The 10,446-nt window shown below is 44.5% G+C and overlaps 1 protein-coding gene across 1 annotated transcript in view; it reads right to left on the bottom strand.

The window, feature by feature from the left end:
• Positions 1-634: 634 nt before the first annotated feature.
• Positions 635-10,446, bottom strand: part of dapk1 (death-associated protein kinase 1) — an 82,062-nt gene continuing 72,250 nt past the window's right edge. Inside the window, 7 exon segments of the mRNA XM_054610446.1 lie at positions 635-3,967; positions 3,970-4,879; positions 5,653-5,841; positions 8,518-8,638; positions 9,001-9,139; positions 9,852-10,049; positions 10,146-10,331. Coding sequence (XP_054466421.1) covers positions 3,579-3,967; positions 3,970-4,879; positions 5,653-5,841; positions 8,518-8,638; positions 9,001-9,139; positions 9,852-10,049; positions 10,146-10,331 — 2,132 coding nt within the window. The 3' untranslated portion in view covers positions 635-3,578.

Genomic DNA, 10,446 nt, shown 5'->3' with positions numbered 1-10,446 from the left:
TTATCATAAAGAGAATAAAGGTGAAGGATGTGATCAATCAATTGATCCATGTTCTGTTTGTAATGGAAGAACACCCCCCTCTTCCTGTTGTGTTTTGTAACGCAACAGTTACCGGCATTTTTGTTCATTCTTTTTTCACCTTGTTTTATTCAACTTTTTAATTTTTAAGTAATTGGGAAGAAAATAGGAGAAAATAAAGATTTTTGTGAGGTAGGAATATGTTTTTGTTGTCTTTGTTTGAATCATTAAACATCATCATATATCTGTGACCTTCACTTGTTGTTTATAGTAATAAATAAATGAACTATCTTCTACAACGCTACCTCATCTAACTGTTTGTCTTCAATTATGACAGAGACGGTGACATTAGGTAAAGAATTTATTATAAAATGTATTACACTATAAAGTGTCAGAAGTACTAAGAACATGGCATTCCAAGACATGCTAAAAAGAACATAACATAAATAGCGACAAAAAAAAGACAAAAGTGTGCAATGTGGCGTTCAGACCGGAGTCTCCGAGAAGGAAAATATCAGATTATAGAGTTCATCTTTCCTCATCATACAGAAAAATGTTCTTTGAGGACACTTTAAAATCCACTTGTTTCGGTCAGAACCATCCGAGAAAAAAAAAAAAAAAAAAAAAAAGACACCAAACGGAGACAAAGTAGATAATAATATAGTGATTCCCAGCTTTTACAAAAAACATAATATTCACTTCCCTTTCTGAAACTTCTCAGCTCGTATACTGTACAAGGCAATAATAATAATAATAATAATAATAATAATAATAATAATAATAATAATAAGAGGAATGAACGATTGTGTGTTTTTAGGCACACGACATTGGCAAAGTTCAACAAAAGCTTCGGTGAGACAAAGTGAAATTGTGTTTCTGGTGTTTGGGGACGTTTAATTCCATCGTGTTTTTGTACACGTTTTATCACTGTATCTTTGTGTTTTTTGTTATATATTCTTAGGAGATGTGTAGTACATTCATTTTGGCCTCGTTGGAATTGGAGTCAACATATTTGGGCCGACAGAGTGAACAGAAAGGTGAGGATGAAGTCGAGGAAACAGGCCCTCGAGTACGTACATCAAGGGGATTGGCAAATTTAGGCCAAGACAAAAAGATAAAGGACAGTATTTGAAGTAGTATTTAAAGGTTGTAACACTGGGGGGGGGAGAGGAAATACTGCACTCTGGCACATCATTTAGCAAACTGTGACACTGCGTCCTAGAAAGAAAAATTTCACTTTTTAAGAATGAAAGACTCTTCTTCAAACATCAACGCGTGAAAAAAAAGAGCATTTTTTTCTGATCTCTAACATTATAAAAACACCGGCTTTCACAAAAGGACGTTTCTGTCTCCAACAGGGCCCTTTTTTTTTCAGCCATCAATTCTAACCTCACGCTGTCTTTTCCTTTTGTTTTTGCTGACATGAGTCGAGCTGTAGCTTCATGATATAAAAAGACAAAAAGTGAAAGGAGATGTGAAGCCACGCGGTCCACCAACACTGACGCCGAGAGAAGCTTATAAATTCAGCTCGACAGAAGCGGCGTCGATGCTGCTGTGAAACAATCCGACACCGCGGACGGTAAAGTTCATCGTTAACGTCATAAATGCAGAAAAACCTGTTGAGGAGGCATTTAAAAAGCAGCATGGTCAGGTGTGTTTACTGGTTATAATAAATTACCTTTTAGCTTTGTAGAAAATGTTAAAAATTAACTATTCTTTTTAATCATTTTGGTGCCACCTTTTATGGTGATGGAACGATCACCATCCTTTAATAAGACACTGTACTTTAAGGGGAAAAATACTCTTCTGTTTCTGTTTATAAATGGAAAAAAGTCCCGTCTTGTGAACTGGAAATGAGTAGATAGATTTTTAAGTGAAACATTAATATTAACACTTTATTTTAAGGGTCCCATAGTTGGCTTAAATTCCCCCAAAAAAGGAACTAATATATAACTGTAAACTCTTCGAAAAGTTCCTGGAAAGAACAATATCATAATTTTGTATTAATTATAGGAAGAATGCAGACTCAAGGTGTTTCCTGTTAACATACTACAAACTAATCCAAAGTAGGTTCTGAATGGAAAAGTGACAGAATTAAGTTTATAAAAAAAGTCAGTATGCAGACTTAAAAACACTTAATGTGTGAGTGTCTGTTAAAGTGCATAAAGGAAACAGAGGAGCAGCTCACGGCCGCATTAAATATTTATAAAGACCTTTTGGCAGTTTGATTTAAGTCTGACGCTGCAGTTTCCTGTAAGTATAACAATGGTTTTAGTACATGGATTCCTTGAATACTTTTTAGTCAGAGCACAGCAGGAGAGGTTAGTTTTTAATAATATATGATTATTAACTCAAGTTTAAATTAATCTCTTTTAGGTTTTTTATCAGGTTTGTCAAGGAAATTCCCACAAAAACAAACATATAACCGTCTCATGACATTGTCTCACTATAGTTAATACCACTTTACAATAAAAAAAGTTATTTCCAGGAACTTCTTAGGAAATTAAAGGGCTCGTAAAATAAAGTGTCACCAGAAATGAATCACTAAAGAAGATATTTCTGTTGCTTGGGATTAATGAAGACATAATACTTCAGATAGATCCTCCGTATGAAACCACAAACGCACCATTTAAACATAAATCATGTTGTTTTTCCCCCACAGAGCGTCACATCGACTCCACGCTGACTCCAACAACATGTTTCATCTCCAGCAGCGCCTCAAACACCAAACAGAAAACAGCAGAAATCTGATCTCCGCTTTCTGTTTCACTTAAATTTAATAGTAACGTGAGTCGAGCTTCATTTTCCTTTCCTTTCCAGGTGGCCTTTTCCATTTTAAGAGTATAGACTTGATTGAAATTAAGTGTCAACAAGGCACAGTTCTTCAAATGTTTGAAAAGAACTACTGTTATTTTTTATAATAAGACTATTTGTGCTCTTTAGGGAGGTAGAAGGCCACAAAGGCACTCTGAAAAATGCTGTTAATTTATTAAACACTAAGCTTTAATGGCTCAAATGTCACATCAGTTAAACAGAGGGAGATATATTCTATGTAACTGTTTGTGGACGGAGTGAGTAGAGATGGTCCTCAGTTTTCAATTTGGATATTAAAAAAAAAAAAAAAAGGTCCAAACATGAGGCGGCCATCTTTTAAATCATTCCTTCACGTAGAGTTGTTGTTGTTGTTCTTCTTTAAATGTAGCTTTTCTGTCCGTTAGCCGTGAGATGAGCGAGACTTCAGTGTGCAGTAGAAGTAGGAGGGATATCGTTAAAAAAAGCAGCACGACGAGATTTAAGAACAGAATAAAAAGCACAGGATTCCTCTTTGGAGCTCGGGACAATCAGCTCTTTCACAACATTCATAGTGGAAGAAAAAAAAAAAGGAGGTGGGCTGTACAGGTGTGGAGAGCACGAACACAACATCTGGTTCGTACGCCAACGTCATGGAGTGATTGAGGAGCGAGCAGCTGGACGATTGCACTTCATGTTCATTCACACGCACGTCCTGTTTCCGGGGAAACGTCACGTCAGACACAGGAAGTCAAACCCCCCGGTGGAGTTCAGCGGGATATGACGGAGCTGATGGAGTTGTAGGAGGTGCCACCGTTGCAGGCGGGGGGGTAGCCGTTGGCGGCAGCGACCACCGCCTCCATGTTGACCCTGAAAACGGGCGAAGCTTTGAGCAGGAAGTCGGCGGCGTCGCGGCGGCCCAGCTCCCTCAGTTTGGCCATCAGCACGCCGACGGTGCTGTCCGGCCGCCCGCTCCACTCCCGCAGCAGCGCCGCCGTCGGGCTGGGCTGCAGCTCGGCCTGCTGGGAGTCCGGGTTCGAGTCCGAGTCCGGCTCGGGCGCGCCATTTGGAGTCCCGTTGCTGTGTTTGGCCACCAGCTCCGTGAGGCCGAGGTTCATGGCCAGCAGGCACCAGTCTTTGCCCAGAGCGTCGGGGGGTCCAGCATGCGGCAGAGCTTCCTGCGGGCCAACAGCGGGACGTCCGATATGTGGATGTCCGTTCCCAGAGTCCCCTGCTGGTAAACCTCAGCGCAGCCGAAGGACAGGATGCTGCTGAAGCTCTCCCGGTAGCCGCCCATGGTGTTCGTGAGCGAAGACTCCCGCTGGACCTGGGCTCGGAAGAAGTCTTTGGGTTGGTAGACCATGATGGGGGCGTGGTGCTCCCTCAGCTGCTGAGGACTCAGGTAGTATTTGGCTGTGAGGAGTCCGGGTAGCGTGGAGGACAGGAGGTTCTCTGTTATGCTACAGGCGGTGTCCAACAGGGTGTAGCACTTGGCCCGCTCCGATTCGTGCCCGCGCACCTGAATCTCCACCCCCTGGCCGTGGTTGACCAGCAGGATCATGGCCTCCGTTGCTCCCTGGCTCACCTTGGCGCCGTTGGTCCACAGGTGGATGTCTCCGTCGAAATCCTCCCCGCCTTCCTCCTCGGGCTTCTGCTGGTGGCTCCATCGACACAGGTTCACCTGCAGTTTGTGAAACAGGCCGCAGGGGAAGGGGGTGAGGTGCTCGGCGGGGACGATCCGCACGCCGCCGTAGAGCAGCGAGTCCTCCTCCTCCTCCTCGGTCCAGGAGCGGTGGAGGCCGTTGGTCTTGATGAGGGCGGGGATGTCCACCATGGAGGGGTTGGTGGCGTCGCGGGCGCACACGTCCATGGCGTCCAGGATCTGCAGCAGCTCGTCCACGTCGCTCTCCGGAGCCAGAGCCTGAACCTCCTCCAGCCGGTAGCGGCCCCTGTAGTGGTGGATGGCTTTGGGCGTCTCCACCGAGAGCAGCTTACCGAGGACGTTGCTGCAGAGCCAGCGAGGCTCCAGAAGAACCACGTCCTGAACCGTCTCACTCTGCATGATGTTGATCTGTGGGAGGAGCAGAAGGAAAGAACGTGAGAGAGAAAGTCAAATATAAGTTAGAGAACATGAAAGGAGGGTCACCAGAGGGAAATGATTGTGGATAAATGTAGAAAAATTGTGAAAAGACAGTTAAATGTGGTGAAACATGTTGACAAACAGAGAAAGGACACACGGTGAGACTAAAACGAAGAAGTAAAGAAACACTTTTCAGATTCAGGTGAGTCATTCTTGTAAATAAACAGAGAAACAACAACATGTTCCTGCAGCAGAGGAATTCTGAGTAATTGTTTACAGCTGAAAACAAAGATTTGGCTTTTTATTATATTCATGAACAAACAGTGCCCCATGGTGGTCGACTGATGAACTGAAGACCAACTGCTGAAGAATGATTAGTATTGTAAAAGCGCTTTGAGTGGTCGGAAGACTAGAAAAGCGCTATACAAGTACAGTCCATTTACCATTTAATTTACCATTTAATTGTTTTTACTTGAAGATGTTATGGTTCTCTTATGAAAATATAAATTATAACAATAAATATTTGTTTTTTCAGTTCTGTTATTTTCACAGTAAATCTATTGAACTATGTGATTCAAACCAAACCATTTTATAAATTAAATACAGATGTTTTTCCATATTTTTTAAATTTGTCTCATGTGTGAGCACTAACATTCAGGAATCTTTTCAGCATGTTGGTTTTTTTTGCCCCTCACATAAATATAATCTAATTTCCCTGCAGCTGCATTCAGTGTGGTCTGGAGCTGATGAAAACAAGCGCTCACCTCCCCCATGCTGTGCAGCTGCAGCGCCAGCGTCCGGAGGTGATCCTGGCTGACCAGAGGGTTGATCTGCTCCTGGACGTCGCTCACAAACTGCTGCCACGACGTCAGCTGGTTGGGTCCGCTCAGCTTCCTCCAGGTCGGCAGCGTCGCCAGCAGACGCTCCGACAGCAGCGTCATGGGGCTACACCTCTGCAGAGGTGGAGAAGGAAGGAGGGGGGTGGGGTGGGGGTTAATACATGGATGATCATTTCTTAAGATATTAACTGACAAATGAAGAAGGAAAATATTCAGGATTCAGTCGCTTGAATTCAGTATCTTCTCATAAAATATTTTCCACTGTAAAAATCATGAAACAAATAGTTATTTTCTTTGAGGTTAAGTCTAAAATTTGTTACAAGAAGGCAGAAGACATCGTGGGAAAGTTTTTGGCTCCTTCAGACTGAGTATGAATTCATAACCAACAACAAGCCGTGGATCAGCAAAGAGTTGAAGGGCCTTCTCAACAGGAAGAAGAGGGCCTTCATGGCTAAGGACAGAGGGGAACTTCGGGCTGTTCAGAAGGAGCTGAAGAGAAAGCTGAGAGAGGCTAAGAACAGCTACAGGGAGAAGATCGAGGCTAAGATGGGACAGAACAACACTAAAGAGGTGTGGAATGGGATGAAAATGATGACAGGCTGCAGTCTGCCTTCATCTGGAGTACAGGGTGACCTAGCACTCGCATCGGAGCTCAACCTATTCTTCAATAGGTTCGACACTACCCCCACCCCGGTGTGCTCCGATAGTGAGGCTAGGTCTCCACCTAACACCTCTCCCCCCATTCACACCTCTGCTGGGGTCTCTGCTCCCCCTCCCATCTACACCTCTGCCACCTCCCCCTCTCCCAGCAGACTGTTAGGACCAGAGGATGCCCCCCCTCACCCACTAGCCCTCTTCAGACCAACATCTCCACAGATGTGGACCAGGACAGCCCATCACTCCCCCCATCCCCCCCCCCTACAACTGTTCACCCACGGCCAGGAGCTCACAGCTCCCTTCAAACCCCTCACCACCCAGCCCCACCTTCACCACCATCCAGGTACAGCATCAGCTCTCCAGGCTTCAGATGAGTAAAGCCAGTGGACCTGATGACATCAGCCCTAGGTTGCTGAAAGTGTGTGCTGGACAGCTGGCAGCTCCTCTCAGGCACCTCTTCAATCTCTCCCTGAGGTTGAAGAAGGTGCCCACAATCTGGAAGACGTCCTGCATTGTCCCGGTGCCGAAGAAGAGTCGTCCCAGCGGTCTTAACGACTACAGACCTGTGGCCCTGACATCACATGTCATGAAGACCCTGGAGAGACTGGTTCTGCGGCACCTGAGGACCCAGCTTACAGCTTTCCTGGACCCACTACAGTTCGCCTATCTGCCACACATCGGGGTGGAGGACTCCATCATCTACCTGACACACAAGGCCCTCTCTCACCTGGAGAAGCTGGGAAGCACTGTGAGAGTCATGTTCTTTGACTTCTCCAGTGCTTTCAACACCATCCAGCCCTCCCTACTGAGAGAGAAGCTGCTGGAGATGAACCTGCACCCCGACACCACTTCCTGGATCACTGACTACCTCACAGGCCGGCCACAGTACGTCAGGGTGGATGGCTGTGTCTCTGAGTCTGTGATCAGCAACACCGGCGCACCCCAAGGAACTGTACTGGCACCGTTCCTCTTCACTCTCTACACCTCGGACTTCCGCTTCAACTCTGGTTCCTGCCACCTCCAAAAGTTTTCCGATGACTCCTCCATTGTTGGATGTATCACCAGGGACAACGAGGAGGAGTACAGAGGACTGATTGAGAGCTTCATCACATGGTGCAGCAACAACCACCTGAAGCTCAACATCAGCAAGACCAAGGAGCTTGTGGTGGACTACCAGAGGAACAGAAGCCCCCTGTTCCTGTTTTCATTCAGGGAGGGAAGTGGAGAGGGTTGAGTCCTACAAGTACCTTGGGGTGCAGATTAACAATAAACTGGACTGGACACACAACACTGACGCCCTCTACAGGAAAGGACAGAGCAGGCTGTTCTTCCTGAGGAGGCTGAGGTCCTTCAATGTGTGCAATAAACTGCTCAAGGCATTCTACCAGTCTGTGGTAGCCAGCGCCCTCTTCTTCGCTGTAGCGTGCTGGGGTGGTGGCATCAGGACTGGAGATGCCAACAAACTCAATAAGCTGGTGAGGAAAGCCAGCTCTGTGGTGGGTCTGGAGCTGGACAGTCTGGAGTCAGTGGGTGAGAGGAGGATGAAGGCCAAACTCGGAGCCATCCTGGACAATCCCTCTCACCCTCTCCATGAGGAACTGTGGCAGCTGGGCAGCTCTTTCAGCCATTGATGTCATTTGCCCACTGCCATCAGACTGTACAACAACAGCGGAGACCACAGTCTGTCAACATGCTGACCAGCCCCCCCCATGTGGATATACTGTACATTTTTTTTTTTTTTTAATCTATTTTTATTCTTATTTCTGTTCGATGTTTGTTTTGTTGTGTAGTATGTGTATTTATTGTCTGTGTAGTTGTATGTATGTGTATTTGTGTCTGTGTAGTATGTATGTGTATTTATTGTCTGTGTCTGTGTAGTTGAGCTGTGTAACATTTATTGTCTGTGTCTGTGTAATTTCCCCCATGGGGATCAATAAAGGAATATATAATAAAGGAATATAATAATAAAAAACGTGATTATGAAGGTAATTGTGTTACTTACGACCCTATAAATTGGTTAAAAGTACAAATACACATCAAGAAAGTTAAAGACGTATTGAGGAGATGACTTTGTGTGTGTGTGTGTGTGTGTGTGTGTGTGTGTGTGTGTGTGTGTGTGTGTGTGTTGCTCACAGAGATGATGCTGGCGCGAAGCTCCTGCAGATGACTCCTCAGCAGCTTCAGGTCTTTGGAGTTGGAGGCTCCGGCGTCCATCACAAACAGTTTGTCACAGACCTGCATGTCGACTCCAAACCTAAAAACAAAACAAAAAAAGCAAAAGCAGACCACAAATGTCTTAACGTGAGCACTGAAATACACAAAGGAGCCTGTCAAGGTTTGATATGTGTGAAAGCATTAATCACAGCGGCATTCAATTTATATCATTTAAGTATGTATAATATAATTTACTGCTTTCATAGCATTGATTGCTAAGGCTCATGGGTACTGTAGTATTTACAGCTATTTGACATAGCAAAAACACTTAACCTGCCTTAAGTCAGTTTATTACAGCATCATTTTCCCTCTGTATTACCAGATCTAGTTAATAAATTAAAATAAACAACAACAAATATCTCCATGTCCCTCTTGTGTGCTGTGGTGTATTTGGGTCCCCACCTGTTCCTGACTTCCTTGAGCAGAACCTTCTCCTTGTCGTAGGTGAACTCTCCAGAGAAAGCTCTGGGGACGTCGGCCAGGTCGGCGTGCGTCGCCACCAGGACGACCATGAGAGGCTGCTGGACCCGACCGCCGAAGGCTGGAGGAGGAAGAGGAGGACAGGAAACACACAGTTCAGTTTTTACACTTACAAATATTCACTAACTTTATTTACAAACACAAAACAATATGAAGAGTACATTTCCTGAACTTAAGTACAAAATGAATGTACTTAGCCTTTATTTGAGTATTTTAACTTTCTACTCCACTACATTTCAGAGGCAAATATTGTTATTTTTACTCCAATACACGCATCTGACAGCTTTAGTTATTTTTTAACCCTTTAAAGTTTATTTTTGATTTTTTATAAAGATGTTATTCTTATTTTACTGATGTAAAAGTAGCAATATCGATGTACTTCCTCGAACATTTATAATAATTATAATAATAATGAATGTTTTAATGGCTTTTTAGGTATTGTTTGATGAAATTCAACAACTCAATGGTCACAATCTTTACTGATGATCTCTTCAAGTTACTGTAAATAAATTTGTAGACCAAAGATTGTTGTCAGGTGAAAAGCCTCCAACTATTTAAATGTACTTTTTTTAGAAACCCAGAAATGCTTTAACCCTTAAACATTCAATTAAAAGGTATTTTGAAAAGGTATTTTCTCAACAGTGATCTAATTCTGAGATTCAAGAAATGATTTTGCGTCTTGCTCAAATGTTTCTTTCCTCAATTGCAGGTACGACAGGTACACGGATTTTTAGGATGAATAGGATATATATTTTTATCTGAATAAATCTCACCGATGTTGTCCTGAGGCAGGTGGAGGGCCTTCAGCAGGTTCAGCCAGTAGGTGATGTGACCCAGCTGGGTCTCGTACGGCTCCTCCAGGCTGAACAGGACCAGGTGGATCGCCGTGGCGTCGTTGGCTGCAAAGTAGTCGTAGGAGCAGTAGTAGACCGGGTTCCCCGAGAACTCCCACACGCTGAACTCCCCCACACCTACAGAGAGGGACATCAAGAGACATGTTCACATCAGCTGTATTTAAGGTTGAAGGTTCTGGTTCTGGTTAAACGCAGGCGGTCTGTGGGTCTCACCGCTGATGTTTCCGTGCTGGATGTCGATGGCCTTGGTGGCCTGGTCGTCGGCGGCGGACAGAGCGTTGGTGACGGGGGAGAAGACCTCCAGGACGCCTTTGGTCAGACTGGGCTCAAACATCATGCTGCGACTCCGAACGCTGACGTTCTCACAGCCGGGGTAGAGGTTGGAAATGCTCGCCGACACTAAACACAAGAGGAAAAGACACTTTTAGAAGGAAACTGTTGTTCAATATCAGCAGTGAGGTCACAATTAATATCAAACAATATCTCTAGATAGTATTAGCCTTTTATTAATAAA

Source organism: Anoplopoma fimbria, chromosome 13 (assembly GCF_027596085.1).
Source record: "Anoplopoma fimbria isolate UVic2021 breed Golden Eagle Sablefish chromosome 13, Afim_UVic_2022, whole genome shotgun sequence".
Taxonomy (NCBI): Eukaryota; Metazoa; Chordata; class Actinopteri; order Perciformes; family Anoplopomatidae; genus Anoplopoma; species Anoplopoma fimbria.
This window is presented reverse-complemented; position numbering and strand designations above follow the sequence as displayed.